The following is a 13,565-nucleotide window of genomic DNA, read 5'->3' on the forward strand; positions in this document are numbered from 1 at the left end:
TCACTTAGGGGATTGCGCCGACATAGTAGCTTTCTTCACCAAATAATACAAGTATCAATTCGCATCGTAAGATTTGCTATACCAAAACCTATCAAAGTCTGTCTTGTCTTTTGCCTTTCATACATGTCCGCTTTCGCATTGCTCTATTTCCAAATATACCATCTAAAGCATCCAAGCAAAATATCAAACAATAAACCCCTATTTCGTATCAACATTTTCAAACCTCTCCTCCGTTGTCACAAACCCAATACTATCCTCGTCATCCCTCCCCGCATACGCTTCCACAAGCATATGATCCCCCTTTCCCGTCAAACCAGCGTTCTTCCCTCCCCCCTCCTCCCAAACCCAAGTTCCCTGTTTATCCAATGTCCACCTCCCTCCCTTTGGGACCAGCCCGCTCTTCCCCTTCACCGAGCTTAACTGTATAAGCTCCACGTCATCATCAGCGACAACCTCCCCCCTCTCCCTCTTCCTCCCCAACTTCCTAAACACCTTTGGCAGCGCAGCTGGCATCTTGAGATTTTTCATATTAATCTTCACCACCTTCAAATCAACTACTTTCTTCTGCTCCTCCATCGGTGATAACGTCCTAACCTCCTCCGCATGCCCTGGCATCACGAACGCCGCGGCCGCATTGGACGAACTCGTAGCCAAACAGGAGACGGGGCCCATATTAGCCCCAAGACACGGAAACTCAGCTCGCAGCAGCGCCTTGCGGTTGAGGCGGCGATTGATGCCGGCGCAGGTGAATGCAAAGAAGATGCATATGACAAAGACGACGAGGGTGCCGATGCCGAAGGCCCATGAGGGATATTTGTACGGCGGCACGGGTTCGGGCTCAATGTTGGGGACTTCGCCGGTGGTGTCGTCCGGCATGTCGCGGCTGAGTAGTTGGACAGCTAGGAGGTAGGGGAGGGGGAGGAGGTTTGTGGGAGGCATTAAGGTAGGTTGGATGTGATGTGTGTGGTGGCTCCGGGGTTGGATGTTTTGTTTGCTTGGTGACTTGCTCGTTTGCCGATGATCTCGAGAGATCACGGCTCAAGCTTTGTGAAGGTTCGCCAGATGGGGTGATGTTATAAATCGAATATATGGGATTTGTATCTATGAGGACAATTTTTGATGAGATTGGTATGATGAGCCTGTCATGCAGACAAAACAAGAGAAAGAGGGCATGGTGCGAGAGATATACGGAAGTATTTTGAAATGGACTAGGTGTTGGTGTGTTCTAATCGTTGCTCTAACTATCGTATGATAATATTTTAGCTTCATTGGCACACCCCGTGGGGAGCTAACGAGTTGAGTTACCCCAGCCCAACTCAACGGAGTCAAATCGATCGAACGTGGGGTAACTTTTTATTCGCTCAAATTCTCAAATTCGTGATATCGCTCATGAGCGGCCATCGCAAAAGCTGGCATAATTGCGTTGCAGATCGAGCACTTGCCCGAGTCTGATTCTTCGTTCATGTAGAGAGTCTCATCGTCGACAGCATCCTGCGTCATTGGTATTACATCCTCAGAGCCCGTAGCGCCCTTCATGATAGCGTCATTGCCAGCACTTGGCTCGGCTCTAAAGAGAGCGTGTGACCTACCACCATCATTAGTTCCGTGGTGTTCAGCAACCCAATCGGGCGGCACGTCTTTATCCTCGACCTTCCACTCCTTTAGCACTGCTTCTTGGTGCTTAAACATGCGGCTAATATCGCGCCCTCGACCTTTGACGGTCTCGCTAGCCGTCTCTACCATGTTTGCGACGCAAATGTTGATAAGGTTTAAGCTCCAACCCTTACCGTCGTGGAGGCGGTGAAACAGAGGGATTAGAGTTTCCACCACAAGCTTTTCAACTAACGCGTCCACACCCTCCCGCAAACTAAAAATGAAGTTTGGGAGAGGGCAAGAACGGGAAATCCGGTTGAAACCCCTCGGCCGAGTCCCGTCTGGATTCCGCGGAAGTTGGGGACGGGTTGAGATTCGGATCGTCTTAGGATGCGCCAACCATCGTTTCTTCCCAGGGTTGTCTTCGTCAGATTCCAGAAGGTCTGTATGCATTCTGTTGATGAGACTAGTAGCGAGGGCCCGTAGCTCCTTCCGTACTTCAGGGAGGGTACTGATACCTCTATAACTGTCTTCAATAGATATCTGGGTCGGAACTGGCTTGAGTGTCTGGACTTCTGATTCATCGATGCCGTTTATCAGTGCCCATGCCTTCGCGCCAATGCCACGTTCAGCACCTAACCCCCCTAGAATCTCGTCTAGAAGCTCTGGCCCCATGCCCGGAAAGAGGCGGACGTCGCGAACCGAAACAGAGTCCTTCACTACGCGAGAGTCGGTCTCATCTTTCAAGTCGACTTTTCGTGCAAGAACATGATCGCTTATCTTCTGCGACATCTTGAACCCAACCCCAGGGATTTTTCCGATATCGTGGCTGTCCAAAAATGCTATAATAGTGCTAGTTTGTTCTGTCGGATCCTCATGGGAAGTACTTTCGTATGGAGGCATCAATGTTGTCTGTGCCTTGGGTTTATGCAAGTTGCCGGCCAGCTTAGCCAGCAATTTCGAGGTCGAAATTCCAACTGTTGAAGTATACCCCTTGTCTTCCTCTAGCCGATGCCGAAGATGCTGCGCCAGATGTGAACCTATTCTCAGCTGTATGAGGAGCTCTTGATCTTTCGCTGAGATTTCAGCGGAAGCTTCGGAGAGGCCGGGATATTCATGGCCAGCAGTGCGAGACGCATCGAAGGAAAAACCAATCGTCGGGTCATCGCGGGACAGGTTGAAGAATGCGTGGCTGAGGTCGTTCGGGTTCAGCAGTGACTGGTTGTATGCTACAATGTCGGTGACGTCGAGGAAGACCTCATCGAAGCCAAGCTTCTCAACCTTGTTGTTCCAGGTGAAGGACTCCAAGAACTTGTAGAGCATTTTCGAGGCATCCCGAAAGCGATCCAGCTGCTCGCCGAGCACAATCACCATGTGCGGGCATTTTTTCTTCGCCTCCGAAACGAGCTGCAGTTTGTGGAGTCCTCGTCGGCGAGCTTCGTAGTTGCAGGTCACAATAATCTGCTTCTGCTGCACACCGAGCGGGACACTTTTTAGGGCGGGATTCTCGACTTCGAAAACGGACGCGTAGAAGCAGTCGTAGTCCTGGAAATTTGTCAGATTCAACTTTTGTCAGCCTGCCTGGTCGGGAAGCCCTTACAAAGTGGATAATGATCCTGCCATCGTTTCTCTTCAGCGGTGGCTGCGCCGTTGCGGTCATTGGCATCTCATTGTAAGTGATACATGTATTACTCTGCCCAGTTGATAATAGACTGCTTGGAGTGCAGTACTACTCGAAAAATGTCCGTGATGTCTCTTTCAACAAGAACGAGGTCGTCTTTCGTACCAGTGACAGGGCACGCGACGGATTCACGTGAGTCCGCGTTAATTGACCTGAACCTTATCTTATCAGGATCAGGTACGGAGTACAGTTAGTGCTGTAAATACAGTCACGAGGTACAAGGGCTTTATCTCCAAAGCAACGCCAGGAACAAACGGCTAGTTATGTCTTGAGAGCTTGAGAGGGGAAATAATATATGGGCAAAAGTTTTATATACCCTGCATTTGACGTGATAAGTTTTATATACCCTACATAATATGAAACCCCCTGCGACCAGTAAAAACCCCCCAATCCCCCCCCCCCGTAGCCCCCCGTAGCCCCCTCGCCGTCGGCCCCTCGCTGTCGCTCCTTTCGACGGCCTCATTCGGCCCAGTCGTTAAGGGCTCTCGACCAGGCGTCTAGGTCGAGGTAGAGCTGACCGTTTCATAGGAACGGTCAGCTCGCCAAGAGAAGCCATCCTCGTGGGCCTGAGCCGAGCTCAGGACTTCCGATGCCTCGCGACGAGGGCTTCCGAAGAGTCGTCGAGTGCCTCAGTGAGGGCAGCGGCTAGCGAGTCAGCTGGGACAGCGAGGAGTGACGGCGAGGGGGAGCAACGGCGAGGGAGGCAACGCGAGGGAGGGAGGCAACGCGCCGAGCGCGTTGAGTGGTTTCCTGCTTAGTAAGAATCACCATGGTATATAAAACTTATTTATGAACTTACCGGGTATATAAAACTTTTGCCCATAATATATACTGTACATAGTAGAGGAAGTGTCGTCGTGTTCCCCTCAAACACATCTCCAAAGGACATCTCTCGCTGGCGTTATCAAGTCCCTCACGATAAACTGGAGTACCGAAGAGTCCATTGTTCTATAACAGTTCTTTAATATGCATGGGTGTGAGTTTGCCATTCCTGTGTTTCTCGCACGCCATCCAACCCCCCTGTAGCGCTCACATCGCACAAATTCCCCCTCAAACAACCTGGAACAAAACACAATTCTGACGTGTCTTCGACCAAGATCCCGGCCGATCCAGCAATCGACGATGGCGCTTCGCGCTTCTATCCTTGCTCGCGCTCTTCCCTTCGCCGAGCGTTGAAGCCGGCATCTTCCTATCCCGACATGGTTCAAGAGGGGCGGTGGCGAGTGAGAGCTCGATATGTAGCAGTATTGGAATAGATCTCATAAGGCGCGGCGTGAGTTCTCATCTTGGTTGCAGGGTTTCTAGTCATGCTAATTATCTTTTAAGGGCAATGCTGCAGACGCCGCAGTTGGCACGACGTTATGTGTGGGAGTTATCGGAATGTATCACAGCGGCATCGGTGGCGGCGGTTTTATGCTCGTGCGCAGCGAGACGGGCGAGTATGAGGACGTTGATTTCCGGGAAACGGCGCCGGCTGCTGCATATGAGGATATGTACGCCAATTTCACGATCGGCAGCATAGTTGGCGGGGATGCAAGCGGGGTTCCAGGCGAACTAAAGGGCTTCGAATATGTACATAAGAAGTATGGGGTAAGTAATGTCTCATAGTAACGGGACGAGTAGAATGCGAGCTAACGTTGCACAGAAACTACCGTGGGCAATGGTTGTAATGCCTGCAGCCGAGGTTGCAGAGAGAGGGTTTCCAGGTACGTAAGAGTACAGACCGCAAACGCAACCCTTCGGAGGCATAGCATGTCTTTGACTTTAGTATGACTAGGACTGGGAAATAATATGCTAACTTTTTAATAGTGACCGAAGATCTTTTTGGATTCATGACCAGTACGGTCAAGAAAGGACAGCATTTTCTCACAGAAGATCCCAGCTGGGCAATAGATTTTGCTCCAAATGGCACACTCCTCCAACCAGGCGAAATAATGACACGGAAACGGTTTGGCAAGACCCTACGAACGATTGCTCAGCAAGGGGCAAGTGCTTTCTACGATGGACCTATTGCGGAGGCCACTATCCGGGCTGTCCAACTCGCAAATGGCTCCATGACCCTAGATGATATGTCACAATATGATATTATCTCGCGCGAACCTGTCAGCATAGACTATAGAGGATATAAGATGTTCTCGACTGGTGCCCCGAGCAGTGGAGCAGTGGCGCTGAATACCTTTAAAATTATTGAAGGGTATAACATGAGTGACCCCGATAATTTGAAGCTGAACACCCACAGACTAGACGAAGCTATCAAGTTCTCATACGGTAGCCGCAACGAACTCGGCGACCCAGACTTTGTGGAAGGCATAGCCGATTTCCAAGCCCAAATGCTGAACACATCAAACGCCCACGCGACTAGGCACAGGATATCAGACAATCACACTCTAGACCCCACCGACTACAACCCGAAACTCCTCTCCAACCCCGACAGCCACGGAACATCACACATCGTGACGACCGACTCATTAGGCCTATCCATCACGCTCACCACAACCATAAACCTATCCTTCGGCAGCCGGCTCTGCGTCCCCGAAACCGGCATCATCATGAACAACGAAATGAACGACTTCTCCATCCCCGGCGTCTCCAACGAATTCGGCTTCGTCCCCTCCCGCAACAACTTCATCCGCCCCGGCAAACGCCCCCTCTCCTCCATCACCCCCATCATCGTCGAGAAGGCCGACGGCAGCCTCTACGTCGTCACCGGCGCCGCGGGCGGCTCCCGCATCATCACCGCTACCATTCAGGCGCTCTGGCATGTCCTCGATCACGGTATGACGATGCCTGAGGCGCTGGCGCAGCCGAGGTTGCATGACCAGCTGCTGCCGGCGCAGGTGCGTTTCGAGGTGGGGTATGATAATGCTACGACGGCGTATATGCGTGAGAGGGGGCATAATATTACGTGGACGAGCGAATTGCTTAGTAAGATGCAGGGGATTAGGAGGTTGGAGAATGGGACGTTTGAGGCGGCGGCGGAGCCGAGGCAGAAGAATAGTGGGGGGTTTGCGGTGTAGAGGAATGTTGGATACTCGTGATCTATGCGTGGTACTTAGAAGTATGAGGGACTGTATATGAAGATGAGAAGATATTAGCAAATATACATTTATATAGGTTCTACCCGCCCGTGATATCCATCTGTCGGGATTTTCCGAGCAGAAGCGGCAGCAGAATAGTCACCACTGGGACCAGAGAGTATTCTAGAGGGGGTTAGGGAAGACATTGAGTTGTTTCTATACGTAGCGCCGAAGAGCGCTCCTGGTGTCACCACCTCTAACTGTCACCACCGCCAACCGATCCGCCCCCCATTCTTCCCGCTTCCATTCCGGGTGGTTGAGTCGGAGGGCCGTTCGCGGACCTTTGCTTTCTTGGGGTTCAGTCTAATCCGCCTTCAAGCCAGACGTGGAAAGTAGTGTTCGTGTAGAAAACAAGATTGGCCAATGAATCTACTCCCCTGGAAAGATTGGCCAATGAATCTACTCCCTAGTGTCATCGCCTTAGCTGGACCATGATTCGCAGCAAACCGTCCTGGGTCTATCTATTATGTAGGTAGCCCTTTATTGGGCGACACGAGCAGTGCAGATGGAGCGGGATAGAGGACGGGGAGGATAGTGAGGATTTGGAGATAGGACTTGAACTGAGAACATGAAATCTGAAGCTTCGTGTTTTGCCAAACTACTGTGGTGATTGCTCAACAATCACTATTGAAGATTAAATGGATAGCATCCTTACCATATTTAGAAAGACTTAGAGACGAAAATGACAGTATGCAACAACATCAATAACCAAGTTACCACCCCTCCCCTCCGTAAACCCCACCAATCCCTACGATCAGGCCGACGTTCGACCCCTTAACAACAACCTTCATCAACCACTGCAGCGCCCCCTCCGGCTCATCTTGCGCAACACGATGTCCGGCATTGTGAAAAGTATAGTAACTCAGCCCCCTCTCCTCGCGCCCTTGGCTGACTTGTTGTCCCTTGGAATTGCGCAACACGTCGCTGGTCGGAGGGCGCGAGAAGCCTTGGGACCCGGCCCAGGTCGTGTTCTGGAGTACTAGTTCCTGGCCTATGTGCGGTATCACGTAGTCGAGGACGCCGTTGAAGATGTGGACCTTGACACCTTGGGAGATGAGGTTGGGGACGATGGTGTAGGCGGCTGGCTGGGGGTGATATTTTCTGTCGTTTGTGGTGAGCGTGCGGGAGAGGACACCGTTGCAGGCGCTGAAGTCAATGCGGGGAGCGTGGATGGCGGCTTGGACGTCGGCACGGTTGAGGTAGGCGATATAAGAACCGTCGCAGTAGAGGCCAGCGTAGCCGTGCTCGTTGATGTTGTAGGCTAAGAAGTCGCGGTTTAAGGTGGGAGAGGAATAGTAGTTGTATGCTGCGTCAGAAGGGTCGCAGACGCCGTAGCAGTCATTACCAGTGTGGTCCATGATGTAGGCAAGGCGCTCGGGGGTGTCGGTGCCGCCGCCACCGAAGTCGCAGTTATCAGGAATGTAGCCGGGCGGTACGGGAAAGTCGCGTTTGAAGTTCCCGCCAGATGGGTTGCCAGGGATGCGGATGGGGCCGGAGGGGGGATATTTGATTTGGGCGCGTACAGCGGGGAAGCCGCAGTCTTTATCGCCTTGTTTGAGCACATCATACATGTTGGAGGCACTGCTACTGTTAGGATTGTGGGTGTGTAAAAGGAGGGGGGTTGGGGCTTACATATTGGTTCCGAAGTTCGATCGGTGTGCGTCAATGTATGCGAATGCGGCTACGTTGTTCATCGCTGCCCAGTTTCCCCATAACGCATCTCCCAGACTGAGAGAGGAGAGATATGCCTTCAAAGTCGACTTCTGCGCCTGGATCTCCTCGGCGATATATGGGAGAAATATGCCCGCGTAGCTCTCACCCATCAGATGGATCTTCTTGGACCGCATCTCCGGGAATACATTGAAGAAGGAGTCAAGCCATTTCACAACAGCAGCAGTATTGTGTTCATTATCCGTGTTGTTAGATGTGCCAGAACTAAAGCCTGTCCCAATGGGCTGGTCGACGTACACGACATTTGCCGCTCTGGTCCACGAATAGGGGTTGCGCTGCGGCTTTGTGGCCGTCCTGGGAAACGTGACCGGGCCATGAATTTTGAAGAGTCCAAGCAAAGAGCTGCACGCTGGGCCTCCATTAAACCAGATAATGAGGTCATTCTTGCCCTGCTGGGTCTCGGCCTCCCATAGCCAGAAAAAAAGGGAGTTGGTGCCGAAACCTGAACCGACCTTCAGACTGCCAGCCCATGATTTTGGAATTTTGAAGTTGACTTTAGGCAGAGACTTCACCAAGTATTCTACGTACAAGTCAGCGGCTGATTATTTATTTTCTTATTTCAGGAATTTGTGGGTGTCACTTACGGTCAGCTGCATTACCAGCGTTAATGACAGGCGGCAGCCCAGCCGCCCCCACGGCAAGTAGCGCGATAGACGCGAGAGTAAACAACAACTTCATGATGGACGTATCGGAGGTTGCGGAGCCAAGAAAGCTCCGACGGATGAATTTGAGGAAGGAGTTCCGATGAGGGACATGACGACGTTTTTAAGTCTTCTAGAAGAAATTTGAGCCCCTTTGGAAGTCTCGAGGTCGGACGTGGTGGAACCAGTGGAATGGTTCGAAGCCCGAACCGACGGTGAAGAACAATAGTAAGAACGGATGTCTTGGCGGGATAACAATCGTAAGGCACCGGACAATACTAAGGGAAGGGCCGCTAACGTCCAACTTAAATGAAGGAGGTCCACGAGGATCATAAGAGGCTGCAGCTTGTGTGCAGCTGGCGAAGCAAGGGGGTGAAACTACTGAGAGAACAATGCATCGCTATCATCTCTCATTCGTAGAATTCTGCACCCTGTCTGTACCACGACTCAATCACAGCAACACAATATTGGTTCTTGCATATTAATCACTCTCAAATAGGAAGCTTCGTCTGAGAACCAACACAGCTGATAGCTATTCGTACGTGATGCTCAAGGAAAGCCCACGAAAGCAGTAAGACACTAGTATAACTCTGCAACATGGCCCAATTAATGCTCAGTTTTGATTTCCATAACTATGATATCGGTTCCTATAATTAGTTGCCTCGTTAAAGAAGCAAGTGGCGGTCAGTAAGACACAGCAAGAGTAAAAGCAAATGGGTATAGTATGCAGCAAAGGCCAGTCCTCCTCGTCGTGAAGGATGCCACCTGACAAACGCCAGAATCAATGTTATGCACCTCTGCAAACGAAGATGTTTGGCATTACACGTTGATAGTGTAATGCCAAACATCTCCCCAGCACCCTGTTATGGACAAACCCCATCCCCTCATCAAATAGCAAGTCCAGTCGACGCTGGCTTGTTGACCATCGCAACCCCTCGATAAAAATATCCCGGCTACTCCATCTCCCGCACAGTAACCCAGTTCAGTAGAATCCTCCAAACCCCCCATATCTCTCATCGTCGAACCATGGTTGATGATAGCTGCTATGATCCCGCACGCCGCTCAACCCAAGCTGGCGCGCAACGTTGACGTATCCCTCTTTGTTCTTCGCTCGATGTTTGCCAATCTTTTTAGTGGCATCCTCATCCTCCTTCCAAACGGTACGACAGTATACGCATTTAACCGGCCCAGGCTTGCTCTTCGCCCACTGGTCAAAGCAGGTCTTGTGGATATTGTTCCCGCATGCAGCTTTGCACCACAGGATTTCATCGCTGGGCTTGAATTCTATGACACACATTGGACAGTCACCCTCGATCGGCTTTCGCTTTCCCAGGTGTGATGTATCTTCGGAGCCATTGGAAGACTGGGGCGTAACAGGGGCGTGTTCGAATATCTGTTTGAGTTCTGTAGAAAGCAGAGTCTGTTGGTATTGAAGATGCTCTGGAGCTTTCAGAACATTGACGAGAACCTAAGCACTCGTTAGCCCCAAGTCGCCTTGTGAGTGAGCCTTGCGTATCTACTCAAAAGATGATTCTCGCATCCATGCATGTGCATTTTGGCTTCTTGTCAATCGTAACTTCATATAGATTCCCAGTCGACCCAGCCATATCAAACTTCTCCACTTCATGCGTTCCATCGCTATTCAATTTTATCTCTCGATCAATGAGGAACATTGGCTGGGATATGGCACGGTCCAATCTGTCCTGGAACTTACAAGGCGCCCTCTCACGGAACTTTCGACACGGCTCTCCCCCCCAGGATTGGGCTTCCGCTTCCGCTTCGGTGCTTTACTTAGATGCTTTGCCATAGACTTTCGCATGGATGTCAGCGAATTGGTCCGGGCCACGGAATTTGCGTCATCGGAGTCATCAGAGATATTTATGACCACCGGTTCGCTGATGGTCCCCCGCTTCCGCTTCTTGGACGTCACGCCCTGGGGAAAGACAGAAGTCGGACCAGGATTATCGTCAATAGGGATCGCATTGGATACTGTAGGGCCGAGCGTATCGGCCCCTGGGAAACCTCTCACACTTCCTGTGGAGGTGCCTCTAGCGCTTGCTTGGGTGAAGGACGTGTAAGACGCCATAAAATCTCTCATATTTCCTATTGAGGCAGCTCCAGCGCTTGCCTGCATGGAGGCTTTGGTGCTTTGAGCTGGCTCTGAATTGGTGGTGTAAGACATCTTCCGGGTGGAGGCAGCTGTGGGTGCCCCGGAGAATCAGGTTAAATCAGGGTTGCGTTGAAGCACTTCACCGCCAGCTCTGGTAAAATGGAAAGAGTGTCGAGCATTGAATGAGCTGACTGTGATGCTAATGTGAAGAGGCGTCGATTGGAAAGCTGAAGTTGATCATTGTTGCCCGACCTGTGATTTGATAATGTCGTCACTAATTGGGACACGAACTGAACGCCTAATCACGTGAATTTGGCCAATTGGAACGCGTCGAACGCGACAACGAAGACAACGGAACAACGAAACACAACGATGCCAATTGATATAGCTAGAAATGAAGCTCTTCAAAATGCCATTGACTTTCTAAATGATAACCCAACGGAGACTATTGCCGTAGCAGCTCGGATCTACCGTGTAAACCCGGTTACATTCTGTATGCGACGCACTCCTCCGCGACGACCTCCCAACAAGCCACCGAAGCCTCGCGGAGGTAACAACAAAATACTTTCTGATATCCAAGTTATAGCTATACAAAGATACATACAACTTACTCCTCAAGAAAGAAAACACAGAATGGACAACAACCTTTGTTTATACTGTGGCAAAGGGGGGCACAGAATTCAGGAGTGCTATTCAGCACGGGGGAGTGCTGATTCAAAACATATAGCAGCCTCAGACACAGTCACAGCTGCTATTCCTGAAAAACTTGAAAAATCCCCACCAGGCACAACTTCAACTGAGACTACAACTTCTCCCCTAGACAACAAAGATGTGTCGATGGTGCTTTCTCAGAGTTTCACACACCTGTTAATCCCTATTCAACTCCATTTCAAACAACAGGTGTTATCTACAAGGGCTATGATAGACTCAGGGGCAACAGGCAACTTTATATCTCAAGACCTCATCTTGACACACCAGTTACCTACAATTCCCAAACGCACTCCAGAGTTGCTCCGAGTCATTGATGGAACTCCTATCAGTTCAGGTTCCATTACCTGCAACACCCCAGTACTCAAACTTGAGATTCCCCTAGGAAAATCAACATTTTCAGACACCATCTCTTTAGATGTTATACCAATGAAGTACCCAGTCATCCTAGGTCTTCCATGGCTTCAAAGGCATGATCCAACTATCAATTGGAAGCATTTATCGCTTGGGTTTAGCTCAAATCCTGAGCTCAATACTGAAAAAACCCTTCAAGCCTCAGTTACCCCTATTCAGGTCCAAGACTCAGACTTGTCCCAGATCAAGGATTTTGACCAAACTATGGACGATATATCATCTCTGATATGGGTTAAACCTTTCCAACCTGTCCTGGAGATAGCAGCTACTTCAGATTTGGAGAAATCATCTCAGGAGGTCATTTTGCCTTTAGCATACCAAGACTGTAAGGATGCCTCCGTACCTAGATACTCGAAGAACCTGTCTCAGAACTGTTACGGTCACTACAAGCATGGAATCCGACTCGGTGGGGTTTCGAACCAGTAGAGGAGCATATAGCGAGTTACACTATAGTGGGGGACGGTAAGTGTATAGGGTTCAGGGCTGATGTAGACCTGTTGCGGTGGAAGGTTCAGGGCTAGGGTTGGGATAACCGAGTCGGGCCCGTTTCGGGAGTTAAGGAAACAGACTCAACGGGGTTCCCCCTTCATCTTTTTTGTATCCTTCGTAGTAGACCTATAGGATAGCATCCGTTTAGCCTCCGACTCGCACTCTCATATGCTATTACTGTGAGCTGGGTGCCCTGTGTCCTTACATTATACAAAAAAGATCACGCCTGCCGGGGACGGCCGTACTTAAATAATATCCCACAACGGAATGACTCAGGAGAACTACCGTTGCACCATCGACTGCGACTCGGTGATGTTTCGGAGGAGAGACCTGACGACTTCAAATAGCCGTGATTCCAGAGATCTCACGGACAGCCAGTGGATCAGGGTTTGATTCTTCAGAACAAGCTGGTAAAGTCGCCGACGCGTTGGCGCCAAATAGGATACGAGATCCTTAAGAACCCCCTCATAGCACAGAGGAAATTGTGGACAAGAGCGTTGATAGCTACGAGCTACCGGAAGTCAAGCTCTTTCGTATCGGTACTGATACACACCCGAGGCAATATGTCGAAAAAGCCGACATCAAACATACCCCAAGACAACGACGGTCAACTGCCCAGAATGACTACCAGACAAACCACCGCTGCAGCTACAACGTCTGTGCCATCCGAAGACATCCCGAGTCGAATGGCCCACCTCGAAGCACAGATACAGGAGGTCAAGGATCTACTAGTTATCCTGTCGGCATCCCAGACCAGAATCCCGTCCACACCGCCGGTGGACGCCCCCATACCCACAGTCGAAGTTACGGAGCAACGAACGCCTCGTACACGAAACACACCCGAGACGGTTCAATTGCTGCCTCTTCGGAACACTCGTTCTCCCTCGATTCCAGGGTCATCACGAATGCACACCGAGGACCCTCCGAATCGCTATAAGAAATCAACCATCTCTGAGAAAATCCTTCCTCTCAGCGATGGGGTAGAACATACCTTCTTACAATGGAGCGCTTCGATTCGGGACCGACTCGTAGTTAATGAGGATCACTATCTTACCGACGTCTCGAGAAGAGCGTTGATATGGGGAACTACGACCGGCCTGGCGAAGACCTACCTAGAGCCC

At 50.7% G+C, this 13,565-nt stretch overlaps 5 protein-coding genes across 5 annotated transcripts; 1 reads left to right on the forward strand and 4 right to left on the reverse strand.

The window, feature by feature from the left end:
* Positions 1–198: 198 nt before the first annotated feature.
* Positions 199–939, reverse strand: VC83_03807 (uncharacterized protein; the record flags this gene model as incomplete). Its single annotated transcript, XM_024467449.1, has 1 exon — positions 199–939. The coding sequence occupies one exon, from the start codon at positions 937–939 to the stop codon at positions 199–201; it is 741 nt and encodes a 246-aa protein (XP_024324865.1).
* Positions 940–1,353: 414 nt separating this feature from the next.
* On the reverse strand, positions 1,354–3,259 carry VC83_03808 (uncharacterized protein; the record flags this gene model as incomplete). Its single annotated transcript, XM_024467450.1, has 2 exons — positions 1,354–3,138; positions 3,194–3,259. 2 exons carry the CDS (start codon positions 3,257–3,259, stop codon positions 1,354–1,356), a joined length of 1,851 nt encoding a protein of 616 aa, XP_024324870.1.
* Positions 3,260–3,692: 433 nt separating this feature from the next.
* VC83_03809 (uncharacterized protein) lies at positions 3,693–6,394 on the forward strand. Its single transcript, XM_024467451.1, has 5 exons — positions 3,693–4,250; positions 4,372–4,547; positions 4,601–4,864; positions 4,920–4,980; positions 5,084–6,394. The coding sequence occupies exons 1-5, from the start codon at positions 4,241–4,243 to the stop codon at positions 6,289–6,291; spliced, it is 1,719 nt and encodes a 572-aa protein (XP_024324871.1). The 5' UTR covers positions 3,693–4,240; the 3' UTR covers positions 6,292–6,394.
* A 538-nt stretch (positions 6,395–6,932) lies between these two features.
* Positions 6,933–8,652, reverse strand: VC83_03810 (uncharacterized protein). Its single transcript, XM_024467452.1, has 2 exons — positions 7,984–8,652; positions 6,933–7,932 (listed from the first exon to the last, which is right to left on the reverse strand). Exons 1-2 carry the CDS (start codon positions 8,196–8,198, stop codon positions 7,065–7,067), a joined length of 1,083 nt encoding a protein of 360 aa, XP_024325093.1. The 5' UTR covers positions 8,199–8,652; the 3' UTR covers positions 6,933–7,064.
* A 671-nt stretch (positions 8,653–9,323) lies between these two features.
* Positions 9,324–10,264, reverse strand: VC83_03811 (uncharacterized protein). Its single transcript, XM_024467453.1, has one exon. It carries the CDS (start codon positions 10,018–10,020, stop codon positions 9,706–9,708), a length of 315 nt encoding a protein of 104 aa, XP_024325092.1. The 5' UTR covers positions 10,021–10,264; the 3' UTR covers positions 9,324–9,705.
* Between the last annotated feature and the right edge of the window lie 3,301 nt (positions 10,265–13,565).

The sequence above is a fragment of the Pseudogymnoascus destructans genome, assembly GCF_001641265.1.
Source record: "Pseudogymnoascus destructans isolate 20631-21 unplaced genomic scaffold scaffold_8, whole genome shotgun sequence".
Lineage (NCBI taxonomy): Eukaryota > Fungi > Ascomycota > Leotiomycetes > Thelebolales > Thelebolaceae > Pseudogymnoascus > Pseudogymnoascus destructans.